Raw genomic sequence first — 21015 nt, forward strand, 5'->3', positions numbered from 1 at the left:
TCATACCTGTGGTTTGTGGATGCACTTAGAAGTACAATTGAATGCATGCAACATCGGTGCTCTAGTTTTTTTCAAAGTGTCTGTATTTGGATTATATGACTGTATACAGTTAAACTCTCTTAAATTTAGGAACAGGAATAGACATCAGATAATAAATTAGGACCTTCTGTCATCTTTACTAGGCGAAAGAATGAAAAATATGTCATTGAAAATCAAAAATGACAACTAAGTGAGCGAGGTTACCACGCCTTCCATTTCACTGCCCTCCCAGACTATGTAAGTCTCTCTTTTTCTACCAGCATGTTGCTGAAACCTCCCCATCCCCACTGACTCTTTCTTTGACCATCACTAAACTACTAGACTTTTTTTTTTTAATTTCTAACTGATTTCCCACCATGGGAAAACAATTGACAGTCTAACATGACTTCTTAGCCTCCAAGGCCCTAACTTTTAATAACCTTTATTACCTTTAATTGCCATCATTTTATTTCCACTGGTAAGGCTGGTAATTTTAAGATGTTCCAATATATTTTTAATACCTACCTGTCTTGCTTTCAGTCTGTAACACTTATTAAAAAGAATTAGCAGTGCTGAAACCATTAAGCATGCCATGTGTTGAATTGAAACTGAAGGTTTTGAAATGTGTTCTTTTTTGAGTGTGTGAAGTGATATCTGATGTATTACCGTTTGAAAGGGTAAAGCTATATTTTATGTTATTATTGCACTGCACAAATAATAGTTCATCTTTGCCACTTAGCATGCTGATGTGATGTTGGTAGTGATGATTAAAGCTACATAATTGGTAATCTGCACATTATGTTTTTGAAGAAAGGTCAAAGTGAAATGTTATTCACCTGGCCAGTGTCAGGGGTGGTATTAGAATCAGCTGCTTGATTCCAGTCCCTGTCCAATCTGTAGAAATAAGTCATTGAGTTCTTCTAATGCAAAGAAAAAGGGGGAGTAAATACATTTGATTCTATCGAATAAAATGTGCTCATTGGAAATGCCACCTGATTTTCTTTCAAGATTCCATGTTTTATACTATTGTACTCTGTGAACTCAATTTCATTTAATATGCATTAACTTAAAACCTTTCCTTTCCTATTTACTGACCATTGAATACATGAGCTTATCTTCTTGCTCATTTACCAAAAAAGGATGTGAATCACATAATTTCAGGATTTTATCTTTATCCATTTGTCTGGTGGATGATTGACCTAAGTATCTACCTGAGAACAGTAATACGGAACTCCTGACAGCAAACCGCTTGATCGCTGCATAATCTAGAGTCCTTTTCCAATATATCCACTTGTCCCATCAGAGTGTTCCACTCATACTTCCTAAATATGTGAGGTTTAAGAATGCCTTCTACCAATGAAAAATGTTCTCTCCATGTTGATCTTTGAAAGGTAGCATTAGGTTTGTTAGATTTTGGGGGGGTGTTTTGTTCACTTGTGTTTTGCTTTCTCATCCCTAAGTGCATAAGTTTTAAATGCATGCGGTTTCACACTTAAAATCCATCTTCAAAATGGAATTAAAATGATGGTTGCTCTAAGTGACTATTATGCCTCTACCAGATATAATTAGTTAATGAAGGGAATTATGTGCGGAGTAGTTTTGTGGCTTTGCCATAATCTTAAGAACCTTTAAATTCTAGTAGACAGTCTGTTACTGATATTTTCTGTGGCCTTTGAGGAAGCCAATTAAAGTTTTTGTATCTTGGTTTTTTAGAATGTGGGTAACTCATACCAAACATAATGAGAAGGCTGAGTTGAATGAAAAGTGCTTTGAAAGTGGAAAACACCAAACATAAAAAGAGTCCTCTTTTAAAAAAAGAGTCTTAAATGTATATTTTCGTATGTCACAGCTTCCTGTTCCTTGAAATGAGGATACAAATATAGAACTATGCTTGAATTAGAATGCTTTGTTGGGATTGGAATTAATTAAATTACCTTGAGTGGGGCGAGAGAAAAAATGAATTCAGGACTTTGTAATAAAATCATCACTAATATATCATATAATTTTTATCCCATAATCGCAGATCAATATGACTATAGTATAATCATATATCAAACACAGCTATACTTAAATTCTATTTTGCAAATTAGTTTTAATGTTTAAATGTCACCTTGGCTTCAACCTACTAAATCTTAACAGTTGTAATTAATTGCTTCAACATAGGAACTAGTGATAGAAATCTGAACAGATTATAGCTATCAATGTCCTACTGACTCTTGAGTCATTAATATACATTATGCAAGCTGTGAGCATAAAATATTATTTTTTAACAATATGCAAAAGCGTGTACACTTCAGAGGGAGTTGATGTCTCCTTTTGTGTAATCACCTGATGAAAATCAATTTCACTAATTCTAATGAGGCTGGAGTTCCCCAGGTATTTTTAAAAGTCTTCCTTCAGCATATGAGTTTGGCTATTAATGGCAGCAAATCTTGATATTTTGTGGTTACAATTGATATTTTAGGCAAAGATAAAAATCATCAAGTCCTAAACCTGGTGATTACAAAGGGCGATCAAGCAGGGCCAGTGCTATTTTCAGGCCAAAAGTGTGTTGTGACTAAAAAGTAATGAAATGGATTTCTGTGAAGCGCTAATAATTGGATTCTGAATCCAGTTACAAAATAAGATACCCAAAGAGGATTTAAGCCAAGACCATCTTATCAGAATACATATACGCCCACAGACACATTCTCTTACAAAAGCTTTTAAAATTCAACAGTCATTTTCTTATTTGGAGTTTTGTGTTTATTTAAAACAAAACAAACTCACTCAACAGAGTGCTTCAGAACCTGGGCTCCAAAGTCAAACAGCCTGGGACCGATTCTTAGCTAGACAGACAAATAAATAGTATATCTGGCCATCTGTGTACATTCTTAATCCACATTATTGGAGTAAGTTTACATATGATAAAAAGCACTGTTTTAGGGCACCTAAAACAGTTGGTTAAGCATGTGCCTTCGGCTCAGGTCATGATCCCGGGGTTCTGAGATGGAGCCCCACCTCGGGCTCCTTGCTCAGCGAAGAGTCTGCTTCTCCCTCTCCCTCTGCCCCTCCCCTCCACTTATGTTCTCTCTCGCTCGCTCTGGTCTCTCTCTCTCTTTCAAATAAATAAATCTTAAAAGAAAACCACACCCCATTTTAAGTGTACAAATGTATAACACCCATGTAACCATCACTACAATCAAGGATAGAACATTTCCATCACCCCAGAAAGGTCTTTCATGCACTTTTCTCATCCCCTCCCCCTCCCCCCATCCTACCCGATGCAGCTGATATCCTTTCTGTCACTAGAGATGATGTTGTCTTTTGTAGACTTTTATATACGTAGAATTATTCAGAAGTGCTTCTTCCCCTCTGGATAATATTTTTGAAGTTCCTCTAAATCATTAGGTATATAAGGAGTTCATTCCTTTTTATTGCTAAGTGATATTCCATGGTGGGAATATACCACAGTTTAATTACTTGTTCACATTTTCATGGATGACTTTGTTGTTTCCAATCCGGGGTTCAGTTGAGCTGGTGTGAGTATTCACGTTCAAGCCTGGGGTGTGGACAGACACAGTTTTGTAAACGTGAGACAGTCAGAAAAAGCCTAATTTAAACAGGGACCCTAAGGAGGGAGGAGCTACCCAAATGGCTAACCAGATGTGTAGAGCATCAGAAAAGGCAGGCAACTTAGACAAAGATTTGGTCAAGGAAAAGGGAAGAGGTCATCAGAGCTGGTATGTGTGCCAAAGGGAAGTATTATACAGTATTATAGGCAGAATTTGGCACAGTTCTTCATTCGTGGTTTGCACGCAGGTAAAATTGCCATCTGCAGGTCACACATCATTCTCACATTTAATATTGAATAAATAAACAGTTAATATTCTGTTAAGATTTTTGTACAATGAAAACTGAGTATAGATATGTGTGGACGTGCGTCAAGCTGTAGCCATTGAAATGCTGTGGGTAGCTTAGAGATGCAATGAGCTCCCCTCCCACTTTCAAATACTAGACTCCCTACTTTATATTCACCTATTTCTTGTAACACACCGATTCTCTTGTAACACATCTTTTTAGTTTTCATTTGTCAGTGATTTTAGTCAATGATTCTGGCTAAAGGGTTAACTTCCTTGTTTGTGTGCTCTGTTTTTCTCTAAGACTACATGCATTTCAATAAATGGTCTTGAATGTATTGAGGAAAAAGCATAATCTGCTGATCATTAATGAATTGTATTAATGTCACATATATAAACTCGATCAGAGTCATAAATAACTATAGTAAGATGGTGGAAGACGTTGGAGAACTTGACTTACCATAGGGAACAGAAGCTAGTCTGAAATAGGTTCTAGGGTGGCTGCTCAGTTTACCCAGATGTGTTATTTTGTTTGTTTGCATTTCTCAGAGGATTGGGGATTAAAGCTGGATGAGATCTCCATCAGGAGAGCAACATTTAGGGAAAAGGAAGAGGGTCCAATGGGTAAAAAGGGCGGGTGTGGTGTGATGAGGAAAGTAACTGAAAGGAAATTGACAGCAAAGCTACTTGAATCCCACAGTTACAAGTTCTCATTTCATTTGAAAAATGTCTTGGAGCCACGAGGGTGATTTGAGAAAGTAAGTTGGTAGTAGTAATGACGTTGAAGCAAGTTGATTCTAGTTGCTTGTCTTGATGTCAGAAAGAGTTTTATTTTCTTAAACTGATGGTGTAAATGCATTGGTCCTATGGTATATCCTACAAAATGACATGTAGGTAAGAAACTGACTTGCTAAAATGGATGCGAATTCTCTTATGGCGATCATTTTATATTATTTTAGTATGCAATTGTATATTCCTGACCTTAAAGGCTGAGACATTCAGTGAAATTTTTTTTATCATCTCTTGCCTTCCTTCTAAATGAGGAGAGTTCTAGAGTTGAGATATATAATCATCTTTGCTAAATTCTTTTTTTTTTTTTTAAAGAGGGGGAAGAAATGCTTTTTGAAATGACTCTTTAATAAACCCAGGGCAAAAGGTGTGAGGACAAGATGGCTCCTTGAAAAATGTCAGGCCAGAAATTGTGCTTCAAGAAGGCCTCACACATTCTGTTTGACCAGAGTCCTTTCGCTGGTCATCCTCGTTTGCCGTGACCTTCAGAAAGCCACTTAACTTTCAATATTTGAATTGTTTTTCACATGCAATTATAGTCTTTGTATTTGCCATGTGACTTTGCAGAAATTTAAGGCAAGCAAGCAACGTAATTCTGGGCTAGCCCCTTGAGTTGCTCTAAGATGGCTGCAGGTTATGTGACAGAAACATTGACCGTTTATAAATGACTTTTTCTCTTTCTTAAGCTTTCCGTGAATATTTTTTTCTTTGCCATGAAGCAAACTTGGAATTGTCTATGATCCTAAGAAACTGCATTGCTTATTTGAACCCACCAGAGGCTACTACTATATACTTTCTTAATGTACTGTGAGAGGTGGTTTTGTCTGGAAATCATTTGCTTCTTTTCATGTTGTTTCCTCAGAAGTATCCCCCAAGCCAAGGCAGAAGATATGTGTTCAGCTTTGTTCTAGAATTTGATATTGTGCACCTCAGAATTCCCTGTTGAATTCCAGCCACATTTGGCTAAGGAATCAGGGCGGATAGATAAAAATGCAAGAAATATCTGGGATTGTCTGATTGGGCTGCCATCGTTGGTTTCACAGGTTATTAACTGCACTAGGGAACCAAACTGAGGGGTTGGGTAGAGATGGAAATCCAGCCTGTGATCTACTCAACAATCTGTGTGCCCCAGAGGGGGACAGTGTCTACCTAGAAAAAGAGCTACCTTTCTCTAGTTCATGGAGATCCCACATGGCCAGCCGTGTTGCACAGAATTCTGCTGTAATTCCTCTCGGAATTGTTGAAGGCATGAATACCTTTTAAAAGATACCTATCCAGAGATGGTTTTGTTCATTTTAACCTTCAGCTGTTGCTTCAACCTTGACATTCACAGAACCTCCATTAGCAAACTAGCTCAGTGTTACTGGAGTCAAATAGAGTCTTCCAGTGTCTAGACAAAGTTCGAAGTAGAATCTTAGAATTTTAAGTGAGTGTGAGTGCTAAGTACAAATCTATTATTCTTTTCATAGTCTTTTTACCTTCTCTCAACTTTGTGACCAAAAATGATTGATGCTTCATGAATTCAAACGTATAATCACCTCATCTGGGGCCAGTAGAAGATTCATATTTGGGGTGAAGCATCCTTCTGAATATTGACATATGGGGCACAGACATAAAGCAGTGATGAAGGCTTTCTTCAAAGCTTATCATCAAGCTGTCATGTGAAGGTGCTCCTCACGGACCATCTTGTCTACCATCTGTGAAATAGTTTTAAATGTGAAAGGAACTACGTGAATGAGGTGCACAGGAGAAACTGATAGGAACTTGTACATATCAGCTTGGATGCTGACACCAGTATTCGCAGTATGGATGGCATGACCCATTCTCTGCTCCAAATCCAACTTCCCATGACCACATTAAGTTGGTGGTAAATGGGTGCTGCACCACCTGTGAAAACCAGTTCCGGATCCATAAGGGAGCCCAAGTAAATAAGAGGAAAAAATGGCCTTCTGATGACTGTTTTTAAAGTACGATTTGAGTAAAGATGGTGTAGCCCATCCTTCTTTTTTCCTCTAGAGAGATCTTTATGTTGGTGCCAGACCCTGCAATATAAACCAGACCCAAAGACTCAGAAAGAAATCCCCAAAATGATTCCTGCCCTCGCTAACTTCCTAAGGCCAGTGCACGCAGCAAGGTATGGTTACGTGCCAGGTGATTGCTTTGCAGAATCCATCTGGATACGTCTTCTGTGAAATAAATAGATCCAGACTTTTTTTTCCCCTTAAAATCTCAATTCAGACTCTTTACACATGTTCACATCTTGCTAGCCTTAGGCATTTCAAAGGAATTAAACTTCTATCACACATCCCGGTAATGGCTTCAACAGGCTCCGTTTTATGGTATTATACCAGAAGACATGGTACACCCTGATGTTTCCAGAGTCATCGTGCAAGAGCCAGAGAAGAAGGGTGTTGTGATCACTGCTGGATGTTAAAAAATGGGAAGTCGTTCTTTGCTACGCAGTGCCATTCTGCCACCTAGACGTGCCTGGCTAGCTCTAATAAAAAAAAAAAAAAATGGTCTAGGCTTGAATAGAAAATAAAGGATCTTTTCCATGTTAATAGTATCTTCACACTCAGAGAAAATCCCTGATAGAAATGACTGAAGAAGGTCATCCTCAGCAAGAACAGGGGAAAGGGTTATGGGGGCCAGATGTTAACTTTCCTTCCAAGCCCCACATATATCTTTTTCTGCCCAGGATCTTTTAATGAGCTTTGAAGAAGAGAGCACTTTTTATGCAGCTGACTTGCAAAAGGCAATGAGGATAAAAATGTTCCTGTGTTCATCTGTAATAGATAGATAGATAAATTTTTGAAATGTCTCCACCCCCTTTGCCATCTCGTTATTCTGAGGATGATGCTTGATTTGAGAAATGAGTTGCAAGAAATACCGTGTGTCTTATAGACAACAGTAATTGACAGATATATACATGATGCAAAGAGATTCTGAACACTTGTGATTGAGTCTGTGTGACTTTGGGCAAGTTCTTCTAATGTTTATGAGGCTTATTTTTTAGCTGTAAAATGTGAATAATACTATCTTGCCAATAGGACTGTTGTAAAGATTTCATTAGTTAATACGTAATAAAATGCATATGTAAGATAGTATTTTTACCTCCCATATAAACTTTCTTCTGGGCATCTTATCTTGGGAAGCGTGCTCGCTACATTAAATGTACTTTGACTATGGAGCCAGTAAGATTAGATAAAATAGATTTAAATGCATTAAATAGAACTTTTAGAGCATTGACTCTTTTTCAACATTGTTTCTGAGCTTGATACTGTATCTCAAGTCAGTCAAACCCAGATTCTGGCCAGGAATGAATAAACTTTAACTCCTTGAGTTATGTGCATCCACGGAAGAAAATATCTAGACCAACCTGTGCTCAATGAGTGAGGGATATCTATAGGTTAATTAAGAGAACTTATCTTCCTAAAACACCTCTATAAGGGAAGCCAAAATGTGTGTGGTAATCCATATGAAAAGACATTAGCACAATCTACTATAGAGCCGGCTTTCATTTCTTGTGCCGCTCGCATGAGGGGAAGGGTATTGAGGAATCCTGCCTCCAGAGACTCAGACCACATGTTGGAGATGCTAGCCTAATTAACCAGGCTTTGTTAGCTGGGGTTCCAAGAGAGATGCCAGCCCCAATGCCCTCAGGAAGTGGCTCTCACCGTGGGGTCCCTGGACCAACCACCTCAACATTACCTGGGAACTGACTAGAAATGCAAATTCTGGGCCTTAATTTCTTCGGTGTTTTTTTTTTTTTTAAGAAAAATTTTATTTAAGTAGAGTTGACACAGAATGTTACATTCGTTTCAGATACCCAGCATAGTGATTCAACTTCTCTATACATTATGCTGTGCTCACGAGTCTATCTGTCATCATAAGCAATTACAATATCACTGAGCATGTTCCCAGTGCTGCGCCCTTTCTTCCTGTGACTTACTCATTCCATCACTGGAAGGCTGTAGCTCCCACTCCCCTTCATCCCTCCTCCCTCTGGCAACCATCGGTTTGTTCTCTGTATTTATAGGTCTGATTCCACTTTTCGTTTGTTCATACATTTGTTTTTTTAGATTCCACATATGAGTGAAACCGTATGGTGTTTGTCTTTCTCAGTCTGATTTATTTCACTTGGCACGTTGTCCCAAATGGCAAGACGTCACCCTTTTTATGGCTATGTAATATTCCTGTGTGTGTGTGTGTGTGTGTGTGTGTGTGTGTGTGTGTACACACCCACCCCACATCTTCCTTAGCCAGTCATCTATCTGTGGACACTTGGGTTGCTTCCGTAATTAGGTTATTGTAAACAATGCTGCAGTAAACATATGGATGCACATATTTTTTCAAATTAGTGTTTTTCCTTTCTTTGGGTAAACACACAGTAGTGGAATTACTGGATCATGGGGTAGTTCTGTTTTTTTAATTTCTGTAGGAACCTCCACAGTGTTTTCCACAGTAGCTGCGCCAGCTTGCATTCCCACCAGTAGTGCACGAGGGTTCCTTTTTCTCCACATCCTTGCCAACACTTATTGTTCCTTGTGTTTTTTTTATTTTAGCCAATCTGACAGGTGTAAGGTGATCTCATTGTGGTTTTGTTTTTGCATTTCCCCGATGATGAGTGATGTTAAGCGTCTTTCCATGTGTCTCTTGGCCATCTGTATGTCTTCTTTGGAAAAAAATGTCTATTCAGGTCCTCTGTTCATTTTTTAATGGGATTGTTTGGGATTGTTTGGTGTTGAGTTGCAGAAATTCTTTATATTGGACCTGACTTTAAAACCACTAATCAGTGGGACCCAGCAGCATGTGCTTTGACGAGTCCTCTGGGTAATTCTGATGCTCACACAAGTCCAGAACCACTGACCCTAGTCCTCCGCTGCGTGTAATGAATCACCTTTTCCTGTGCATTTAAGTGGGGCCAGTCAAGTACCATCCTTAGAAGAAATGAAAACATAAAGTTTCAAATCATTTCTTTTTCCAGAGTTTGGATAGGGAATCCCAAATTTGAAAAGTGCCCTCTAAACATCTTATCCCTTAAAAAAAAAATAATTAAAATTTAAATTAAAAAACATATGTAAACCATCATATCTGTTGTCAGTCACTTGGCCCCTTGCACCCAGCTACACTCAATCTCTTTTCTGTCAATTGGACTATAACCCTCTGTCTTCAAACTTTGTATCCCCCCTCCCCTGCCCCCACCATCTTGGAAGAAAAACAAAAACAAAAAACCTTTTCCATTATCCTACTGCCTTCCTTCGGTCCTCCCTTATACAACTACAAATTCCCAGCAAATAGTCTGAATTAGCTGCTTCCACTTCCTCACTGTTGAGCCCCTCTGTAATTCACTTCCACCTTTGAAGTGAAATTACTCTGTGAGACTTTCAACCATCTCCTGTTTGCCAAATCAAAAGTCTCTTGTTTCTGTGAGATTTCCTGCTTTTGATCTACCCAGTCCAGATCGCTTTCCTTGCCTTGCCTTTCGTAATGCAAACCTAGAGCCCTTGTTCTCTGACACTTTAATGATGCCTGTCTCCCTTCTTTCACCTTAGCCATTCCCCGAGGTCTGTGGCTTGAAGAGTTCTGGAGGGGATGCGCACACTCTCCCCCCCCTACAGCTTCTTAATTCCTCAGCTTCCCCCCCACACACGTCTCTGCCTTTCTTTCAGTTACAAGTATCACCTCCTTATTAGTGATTTTCAGTTCTACATCGTCAACGTTGTCTTCATCCTTTACCAATCTAGAATCTCTGCGCAGGGCTTCCCCTATGTCATTGCAAATTCAAAACTTCGGAAACAGGATCTGTCAGTCATCTTTTACAAAACAACTTATCCCCAAAATGTACCTCTGTCATCAGGGGGGACTCTTTTCTAGATCACCCTGTTCACCGTCTTCCCTCTCCCTCTCCTCAGTCTCCCACTATGTGTGAGTTGTGACATTTCATTGCCCCCTCCGTAGCTGACCTCTCGTTTCATTCAGTTTGTCCATAACCTGGTTTACGATCCCTCATGCCTGCACCCTTGAAATAATCAGTTGCCTGCTTGCTTCCTTCTAGCCTTTCATAGCCTATATACCAATGACAGATCACTCCTTCTAGAATCTCAACTGAATTATGTGATTTCCTTGATCATTGGCTACTCACTGCCTGAGGTCGAAATCCACCCATGGGATTTCAGGGCCACACAGCTTTCTTGAGGAAGCCACCATTCCGAATCTCCTGCTTTCATTACTTAGCCCCAAATATATCTCCATGAATCCACATCTTACTTAAGGATTGAAGAACCATCTCAAGTCTTTTTCTTCTAAGAGAATACACAGTCCTCATTAATGGCCTATTTTTCTGAGAGTTTACAGGAATTTCCACATTATTGTCCCTAAAAATGATATGAGTTTTATGTAATTGAAAAGGAAAATTCATGAGAAGCCTTATATAGTACTTGAAACTTGGAAGGATAAGTGGTAGTTGTCCCTCTTCTTTGCGTTTTGCGACCAAAGCAACAGTGAGTAATGGCTGCCTATCACGTGAGCCATCGATGAAATAACCATGTCTTTACAACCGCTGTTGGCCACTGACTGAAAATGCACTCACTGGAAATTAACATCCACCAGAATGTCTACTCCTGCCTTTTATGAGAATGTAAGGACAAAGCAAATAAAAAGGAAAATTAAACGAAGAGTTACCTAAAAATAATATGTAAATGATTCACAAATAGGAATTTTGACTGCTGGTTCATCCCGATCCCAGGCTGGGAACTGCTTGCTCAAGTTACACACCAAGAAGATCTAGGCTGGTGAGCTGATAAATGGTCAGTCTAATCTTCAGTTAGCTTTTACCTGAAAGCTCTTGTAGCACATTTTAGATCGTGTTTTCGTCTCCATCCAAACAATCTTAGTTTCCTAAAACAAGCACAGTTGTGATCTGCATGGACCCTGGGATACATGGCTAGCTCTCCCCAAGCGGTAAAATGTTTTCTTACCTCCATTCGAGAAATACTAGTCAATTATCTTAAGCAAATGACTTGCTTATTATAACCACACTGGAAGCAAATTAAAAGGGAACGGCCAGAGAAAAGAAAATAATTTGATTTTTTTCTTCTTAAAATAGAAAGAGGCCCTTGAGAGAAGGCTGGTATATCTCCTTAACTCTGTAAATTTTTAAAAAATCTAATAGAAAGATATCTCTACATATGCCTATGTAATATAATACATCGTGTGTATATCCTCCTGTATGTAATGAAGTCCATCGCACATGGAGAAGTGCTCACCAGTGTTTTCCTCAACTGTTCTTACCTCGTGTCTGTGTAACGATGAGCCTGTCAGACTCCCTGCAGCTCCTGCCCAAACCCATCCCAAGGGCAGCTTTGAAGTGCAGACCCCGCCGACAGCCAGGCATCAGTGTCTGGAAACTTCCCACATGCAAGTCCTCAGGAGCACCAGTGATGGCTGGCATGTTTGGATCTGGCTGGAGTTGTGAGTAGAGCCTGAGATTTTAGGAAGAGCGAGGGGAAAGATAAAAAAACAAGCCAGGCACAGTAAGGCAGGTGTCGGCTCCGTTCTCCTGCCCCCGGGGAGTCTGCATTTTGCACCATGGGGACAGAAGAAGGCCCTCTGTCGTTCTGACTTTCTAAGAAGCTCAGGTGCCTTTCACCCTGAAATCTTTTAAAAGGGTATGTAAGGAAGAGATTGATGTCGGAGAAAGGGATTAAGAAAAGGGAAGACGTGGGTAATTCTGGAAGCATCTTCCTTCCATCTGTCCGAGATATTTAGGTGTCGAAATGCTGACAGGAGGACTGAAGAGCTTTACTCTCCACTTTTTCATCCTTAGGAATCTTACATTTTATGTTTTCCCATTTAGCTATTTATTTTTACTTGAAAAGGGCAGTACTTCAGCGGCGACCTAAGGCAAGTGCCCCGGGTCCTCTCCTGTTTCACCCCCTCCTCCTGTTTTACACATTTGTCTTGGTTTGATTAACTGGCGTGGGGTCCCTTGTGGGAGCATCTCTCGGAGCAGGTGGTTCAGCGCAGTGAGGATCAAAGAACCCAAAGGTGCGAGGCCTCCGACAGCTACAGGACCTCTTTGATCTCAGGTTGGAGTCTCTCCCCACACAGATCAAGCAGTCCCCCCTCAAGACAGGAATTTGTGTAACTACCTTTTAGTCTGGTGGTTTACTGACAGGTAGATGAGAATAGCAACAGCCTGATTGAGGGCGCAGGACACCCCACCATCGTGGTTGGCTCGCAGCTCCCTGGCAGTCTGCTCTCACCCCCTTATTTCCTGCCATGTGTTTACCACGAATGCCCATCCCCTGCTGACCACTCAGCCCACACACCACCCACTCCAGGCCTGCTGGTTTCCTCCTTGCCCCAGGAAACCACATGCAGACCTGGTGATTATTTAACTAGGAGGCTGTCAGCTCACATGTATCCAGCGCTTTCTCTGCACCAGGCTCTATCAGGTTCCTTCATCTCCATTGTCTTTTTCACTGATTTTGTACTCTTTTCAAATCTTTTTAGTCAGTGCTTTTAATTGTTTCCTAGTGAAATCATTAAGTTACTCTTATCTCATGCCTGCCTAAGAACACATACCATTTTCTGTTTCTTCTGGACCCTCACCGAGGTAACTATCTAGTGGTTGTTTCACACCCCCGTGGGTGATACAATAACTAATGGGATAAATTATTTGAGTGTGTTGAAATTGACCCTTTCTAATAATCGAATAATGGAACCTAATTTATCAACCCTGTTTCGTATCTTGGTGATTATGTGCATCGTAACAAACACAAATATAGTCCAAGATGCCCGTATGCCCTCTAATCACTCAATTATTGTATTAAAAGATGGGAGAGCTCAAAAGCTTAAAAAACAAAAACCTTTTTTTAACCAACCAAGTCTTTTATTATAGACTGCTTTACTAATACTCATTTTAGAGTCATCATGAACTTTCCATTCAGTGTAATATTAAAAGAAAGAAAGAAAAGAAAGGAAGAATGAAAGAAAGTGAAGAAAGGAAAGAAAAAGAAAGAAAGAAAAGAAAGAGCTTTAAAATAGCTGTCTCCAGGGGCGCCTGGGTGGCTCAATCAGTTAAGCATCTGCCTTCAACTCAGGTCATGATCCTGGGGTTCTGGGATCCAGCCCCGCGTTGGGCTCCCTGCTCATTGGGGAGCCTGCTTCTCCCTCTCCCTCTGCTGCTCCCCTCTGCTCATGCTCTCTGCTCTCTCTGTCAAACAAACAAACAAATAAATAAATAAATAAAATCTTAAAAAAAAATAGCTGGCTCCAGTAAGGATGCTCCACTAAAAAGACATAAAAGTATCCCAGATTTCGCTGGTTATAGCTTCCTGTGCTCGGGAACTTAAAATTTTTTTTTTCCTGCTGAGGTTTCTCGCTTTTCTCTGGAATTGTTAAGGCCTCCAAGCTAGAGCTGTTGTTTCAGCTAAGTGTATCTACTTCCAAACTATGCAGTCATTTCCTTACGTGCTTAACGATTAGCTTCCCTCAGCACTTCTGGTCTCATCAGAAAGTAGAAATACACCTGCTGGAGAACATTATCTATTTTCTTGCCTTCTCTCACTCATCTAGCTGGTGCAAGCAGGGAAGCCTTCAGATTCCTTAGAGTAAAAACTGGCTATACTTCTGGCACAAGACAATTCCACTTTTCTCCGCTTATCTGCATAAACAGCCATGCAGCCTAATGAGGCAAACATCATGTTATTCAAGTATTGCAGAGTCCCTTTTTTCAGCTTGCCCAGCATCATTTGACTTCCTGAAATCTACCTCAATAACTTTGCCTCAAGATCTTTAATTACTCTGTAAACATGCTTTGTTCCCTCGATAGCTTTCTAAATATTGATTTTTGAATCTTAATTAATGTTCAAACTATTAATTGAATGTTTGCCGCCCACACTCATAGAAATGAAAATTCCGTATGAGATGCTTGGTTTCCTCCTCACACCATTATTAGCGTCTAACTTCATAGAGTTTTGCGTTTTACCCAAAGCTTGCCCAGAGACGGCTCTACTTGATCCTCATAAGGTTGTTTTCAGGCTCAGGTTTTGCTCTGAAGTTGGCATGAGAAGTGTGCGTAAATTAAACTCATTTAGGTATGGATGGCACAAGTTGTTCGCTTGGTATATTTGCTCTAATCATAATTTTTTAAAATGTGAATATTGGCTCTATACTTAAATAAATTTGGTGCATTAATGACGACTTTACAGAAGTCAGTGATAAAAAGCACAGAGCTCCAGATTCCCCTTATAATTCTCATGTAAACACTTTATGCCACTTGGTGAATTAAATAAAATTTCTCTTCTGTCAGTTGCGTTCATTCACTTTTCAAGTACGTACAGAAGGTCTCCTCTTAGCCAGGTGTTCTGTGGACGCTGGTGGCTGTTCATACTTCCTGTGGCCCATCACGGTAACCGTGTGAAGGCCGAGGTGACTTGACCCAGATAGTCACCAAAAGAAAGGTCTGTTTTGGGGGCGCCTGGGTGGCTCAGTCAGTTAAGCGCCTGCCTTCAGCTCAGGTTATAATCTCAGGGTCCTGGGATTGAACCCCTGCTCAGCTGGGAGTCTGTTCTCCCTCTGCCTGCCGCTCCCCCTGCTTGTGTGCTCTCTCTCAAATAAATCAATAAAATCTTTAAAAAACTTTTTTTTAAAAAAAAAAGATCTGTTTCTGAATTTATAGGTCATTTTAGGGTATGAAAACTTTGTGTTATATTTTAAAAAATTATATGTCAGTTATAATCATATCTTTAAAAAAATATTAATCCTTCCAAATTACTTAATAGCTATTTCCCCGGTTGACATCATGTTTTAAAAGAGTTCATCTGCCAAATGCATTCATTGGGTGATTATTTTCTCATTAGTATTTACTGAAAACCAAACAAATAATTGCCACTCTGAATAAATGGAGTTGATATATTGCCAACAGCACCACCCCCCTATAAAAAGATACACATTTATTTTCTTTTTTTCTTAGGCTGGGTATCATGATTGTGGACAAATACATGATTTCCAGTATTTTAAAATACTAAAAGTCTCCATGACTGAATGGCCTTTACTGATCTAATGGAATTCCTTCATTTATTAATATTCTATTAATACAGTGTTTTTTTCCATTCACCTGCCAGTTTGTAGTTTAACTGGAACTAGCCAGCCTCTTTTCTGAACGTCTCCTTCGAGTGTTGCATGAATGGACATCGTCTCTGGAGGGTAGGAATTGACTCAGAAAAGGAAACAAATTTATGGCCTTCATAAAGACTCAAGGTGCTTTTCTACTTAACTCAAGTGGTTGTTTCTCAGGCCTGAAGTGTTTGCTGTATTTGATGACTCTAGGTGTTAATTTATGTCCTAATGGTTGTTAGGGTGGCAGTTATTGGGGATGGGGGGGCGGCGCAAGTGCAGCTGAGCCAGAGTCCAGGCAGCCCTCATGTCCCCCCCACCCACCAAGTTCCCACCCAGCCTTTTCCCCTCCCCCCACTTGCCAATCAAATCTTTCATCTTTTTTTCCCCTAAACTGAGATCAAATGATAAGTTGTGCTCGTTTAAAACCACTTGACACTAGCATGGGGATATTTGGGTACCGTGCAGAGTTAGAGAGCCTGGCACAGCAAAACGTGTTTGGCAATAATTTCAGGTCCTCTAGGGAAAACAGTGCCTTGGACTGTTCATGATGAAATGATACAGATCATTGCCTGTATTGATGGTTAAGTGATAAGTGAGAACCTGGGATTTCCATGAACTTGCATAAGAGATCTCGACAATTCGGTTTCCTTAAACCCACACTTGACCTTTCTCCTATAACACGTGGGTCACCTGTAGACTCTGTTTTAACTGAGGAGGTGCAGTCTCCTCGCATCATGTCCTGTAACTAAAACTAAATATCTAGAGTTGTTGAAACAGACCTGTTAATATACAGCTAGCAATTTGTGATGAGGTTGTTGATGAGTTTCGCTTTCTTCATTCTTTTCTGGATGTATTTCCAGGTTTTTACAATGAATATACATTTCTTTTTAATCAAGAAATAATCGTTTATAATAGAAGTTATAAAAATACAAGTATAAGAATCCCACATATATTCTTGCTATCTCTAGGTAGGTTTATTCAGTTTTACTCAGTATGTCCTGTCTGTCTGAGTACCTGATAGTGTAATAATGAGCCCTTACGTTTGTATAGGTCCTGATGAAGAGTTTCTCACATGGGACAAATAACAATACTTAATCAGCTTAGTAATGGTGACGGGATAGCCAGTCATATCACAAGGAAATTGTGGGTTAGCTATTTTATCTCATTTGCCAAGAATTATATAATTAGCAAATTAGCAGAGGTAAAGCAGTATTTCCGAATCCTAACACAGTTTTCCTTTTTTATATGCAATCATTTTTTCCCCATCTGTATAAAGTTCTGCTAAATCCCATGAAACATATGAAGAAATATAAGTCCTAGTTCCTGCCATCAAGCAGGTTACAATATAGTTGGGGTACAAAGATATGTGCTGACAGAATTAATTAGTAATTCAATTAATGACACATAATTAAAAGCGCAGTGTGTAACACAATGCCTCGCACGTAGAAGGCACTCACGCAATGTTGGATGGACGCACAGATGCATGGATGTGTGGGTAGATGGACGGATGGCTAGATGTGCAGAAGGGCAGATGGACTGACAAACTGATTAGAGTTATAGGGACTTGAAAAGAGAAAAGTTCCTTCATGACAGATGGCTGAGTTTCAGTAAATGTCTATTGACTTTTATTGGTCAGAGGATTTTTCAAGGGGAAGACAGACTAGCTAAGCCTTCCAGAACTTAGGAGTAGAATGCGACTCTGCAGAGAGCAGGAGGGAGGGAATTCCAGGCCAAGGCCTCAGCATGAGCCAAAGCAGTGAGGCAGAAAGAGCAAGGTATGACTGGGAACTGTAAAGGAATGACCTTTCTAAAGCCCAGGTTTTGGTGAGGTTGTTGTTGTGCAAGTAGAATGGGATGATATCATAGAGTGTCTTGAATTCCAAGCGGAAGTACTGAAATAATCCATAAGCATGGACAGCGACAGACATTTTCATGTAAAATAATGTTATAAGGAAAATGTTTTAGGCAACAAATCTGGTAGCAATGTGACTTTGTGTTAAATATAAAGATATGAGACGGTTTAATACAGGGTGGAGATTTTTTAAGTATTCGCTGGGATTTTAAAGTATTTTTTAAAAAGAACTACACATGTGGATATTGCTGTGTCATCGTTAAAATATTCCTATATGTAGGAAACAAACTGAGGGTCGCTGGAGGGGAGGGGAGTGGGGGGATGGGGCAAAAAAAATTAATTAATTTAAAAAAATATTCCTATATGTGATTGAAATTTCTGAGACCGTTATATCAAATTCAGATTTAGATCAATAGGTGTTCTTACTGAGAACCAAAAGATTACAACATTCGAAGACACTGGCGTGAAAGTCTAGAAGCCTCCAATATTGCATGCATAAAGTTTAATCAATTTTTCATATGCTGGAGGAAAGGTAATAATTGTTGTCTTCCAAGATGTTCGGCCTAACTCCTGGATATGTCAGAAAACTGGTATTTCTTGCATGTATGTTCTTGTTGAACCAGGAGAGGGTGTGGACACTGTCCCTTCTTTTTGAACCTATTCATTATCTTACAGAATTGATGAGGTCATCACTTGAAGTGGTTAACAATTAAGGCCTTGGAGCAAAACTCCGTGGGTTAGAATCCAGCTCAACCACTGAATCGCTACTCGGTCTTAGGTCTCTCTCTGTTCCTCAGTGTTCTCGTCCCATGAATGATGATCGCAATAGCACCAACATCTTAAGATCGTGGAGGGGGTTACATGGAGAAAGACAGTCTAGTGCCTGCCCCGTGGTAATAATCCATAAATGACAGTCCTGTTACTAGTCCTAATATGTCATCACTGAATAACAGACATCTGTTTTATAATCTTGTTAGGTTTGTTCACATGTGTTGTTTTATTTGTTTTTTGTTTTTTAATCATGCCTAGAAAGAACGCTAGGATCCCATAGGGATGTGTCTGGGCTCTTGGCCAGAACTCAACATAGACAGCCTAGGCTGATCCTAACTTCCATGAAGCTGACCAGCCTCTTGCCTCCCATAGTGAGCCACCTGTATGGATTTGGACTGATGGATGCGGAAGCCATGGTGACGGAAGCAGAGAAGTGGACCACTGTTCCTCAGCAGCACGTGTGCGTGGAGAGCACAGACCGACAAATCAAGTAATGCTCGCGGCAAGCAGACGGCATAGCAATTTCCTGAAAGAGATCAGCACAAGTGCTCCAGACGGCCCTTTGTTGTCCGTGGAAGCCGAAAGCTTGTGTCGTGTTTTTTTTTTTCTAACATAATTGTAAAATTCTCATAGAATGTCTAAGATGCTAAGCTGTTAAATCCACATAATAGGACCCAAGGATCCTTAAAAGCATCTCTTAACAGGGGATTTGGAGGATGCTTACAGATGGGCATTCTTAAGATTTCAACTCAGCCAATATTTCTATTTCATGGTGCAAGTGTTCTCCCTAAGTCAGCGTACTCCAAAAAACTAAACTTGATAGTCTGGAAACTGAACCCTATAACGTGTAATTATGAATTATATTTTTAGCACAGTATATAAAGGTAACAATAGGTTGGAAGTAAAACAGATAGAAAATAAGTAGGGGGCATATCTTTCCTATGGTTCAATGACAGTCTCAGTGAAATTCAAGTTTTGACCATGAAGGAAGAAGGAGAGTCAGCCCTAGGAACAACAGCAAAGCAAAAAAAAAAAAAAAAAAAAAAATTCAGGCAGAGTTTCTGAGGTGGGAGACGAATCACCCCCAACTTGAACTGATGTCAGTGTGACGGGAGCCCAGTGTTCATGGGGGACAGTGGAAGCTAGTGAAGAAGCCAGGAATGTTCAGGCCAGAGGAGGCCTGTGCCCCATGGGTTACAGAGCAAGGAAGTGGTAGACCAGGGATTTGAACCAAGGTCATGGCAATCCCCAAGCCTCCCCCATACCACCGTACCCTCTACCAGTAGTCCGAAAAGGATATTCCATAGATTAGCAACATCACTGTCACCTGGGAACTTGTGAGAAATGCACATTCTTGGAGCCCACCTCAGCCTCACTAAATCAGACATTGCAGGCAGGGGCTCAGCGCTCTGCGTTTTAACAAGGTGATACCCTCAAGTTCGAGAGCCCTCCCTGCAGGAAGATAAAAGAACCTTAATTCCGCCATTTTCTCTCACTTGCATCTTTCCTACTCTCTAAAAACCAGGGTTAATCCCTGAAGTGACCTTGGGTGATGGCACTCTGTCGTTCAGTATCCAGCCACCAGCGGTTTGTGGTACATCACATCATCATTCCGGGCCCGCAGGTTTACCCAGCCTGACCCCGGCGTGTGCTCTGCTCACACTCTGTCTCTCTCTGTTGCAGGACCATCCGCCCCAACAGTGCGGTGCGCTCCATCTACAAAGCTTCGGGCTGTTCCGATAACCCCAACCACCACGTCAACTACCTGGAGCACGTAGTTGTGCGCATAACCATCACCCATCCCAGGAGGGGAGACCTGGCCATCTACCTGACCTCGCCCTCAGGAACCAGGTCCCAGCTTTTGGCCAACAGGTACTGTGATGGCCTCTGGCAACACCAACACTCAGCTGCTGTGGAAGGTAGAAAGCGTCACCTGCTCCTGACTCACGAAGAACTAAGGGGGCACGTAGATGTCAGGATGGGACAGTCAGAGCTCTTCCTGCCCATACATAAATGAGGGAGTGCAGGGGCGCCAGGGTGCCTCAGTCGGTTGAGCGGCCGACTCTTGATTTCGGCTCAGGTCATGATCTCGGGGTCCTGAGATCAAGTCACATGTCGGGCTCCGCACTCAGCAGGGAGTCTGCTGGAGATTCTCCTTCCCTCTCCCTCCACCCCTCCCCCCCCTAAAATAAATAAATAAAATCTTTAAGTAAATGAGGGAATGTAAAACTGCCTAGAATCTGTAGGAATGGGACAGTGTAACATTTAATACTCGGGTAATATCGCAAGGATGCTGCAGAAAAATTGAAGGCCGCCTGTTGTTGTTTATCCTGACAAGGAAATGCAGAGCACTAACTCCTTAGGCCTTTGAGATTCTCTCCCCTGTCCAAAATGTCTGCCGGAATTTGTTACAGATTAACTGAATCCTCTTGCCCAGAGCCTTGTCCAACCTTAAAGGAAGTTCTGTTTGTTTTAAAACAGGTGTGGGCAAATTTTTTCTGCACAGAGCCTGTTAGTAAATGTTTTGAGCTTTGCAGGCCATGTTTCTGTGGCAACTGTTCAGCTCTGCCTCAGAGCCCAAAAGCCCCTAGGCAGTGTGAAGGAATGGGCATGGCTTTT

At 40.7% G+C, this 21015-nt stretch overlaps 1 protein-coding gene across 4 annotated transcripts in view; it reads left to right on the forward strand.

Moving 5' to 3' along the window:
* PCSK5 (proprotein convertase subtilisin/kexin type 5) overlaps positions 1–21015 on the forward strand; it is a 456302-nt gene that overhangs the window by 228152 nt on the left and 207135 nt on the right. For all 4 annotated transcript variants that reach the window (XR_013443967.1, XM_078062229.1, XM_036103195.2 and 1 more), the window contains exons 11-12: positions 18769–18886; positions 20080–20268. Coding sequence is in view for 3 of the 4 variants with exons in the window: in XM_078062229.1 (XP_077918355.1) it covers positions 18769–18886; positions 20080–20268 (307 nt within the window). In the remaining variant the exon portion in view is untranslated. The remainder of the gene's footprint in view (positions 1–18768; positions 18887–20079; positions 20269–21015) is intronic.

The sequence above is a fragment of the Halichoerus grypus genome, chromosome 14, assembly GCF_964656455.1.
Source record: "Halichoerus grypus chromosome 14, mHalGry1.hap1.1, whole genome shotgun sequence".
Lineage (NCBI taxonomy): Eukaryota > Metazoa > Chordata > Mammalia > Carnivora > Phocidae > Halichoerus > Halichoerus grypus.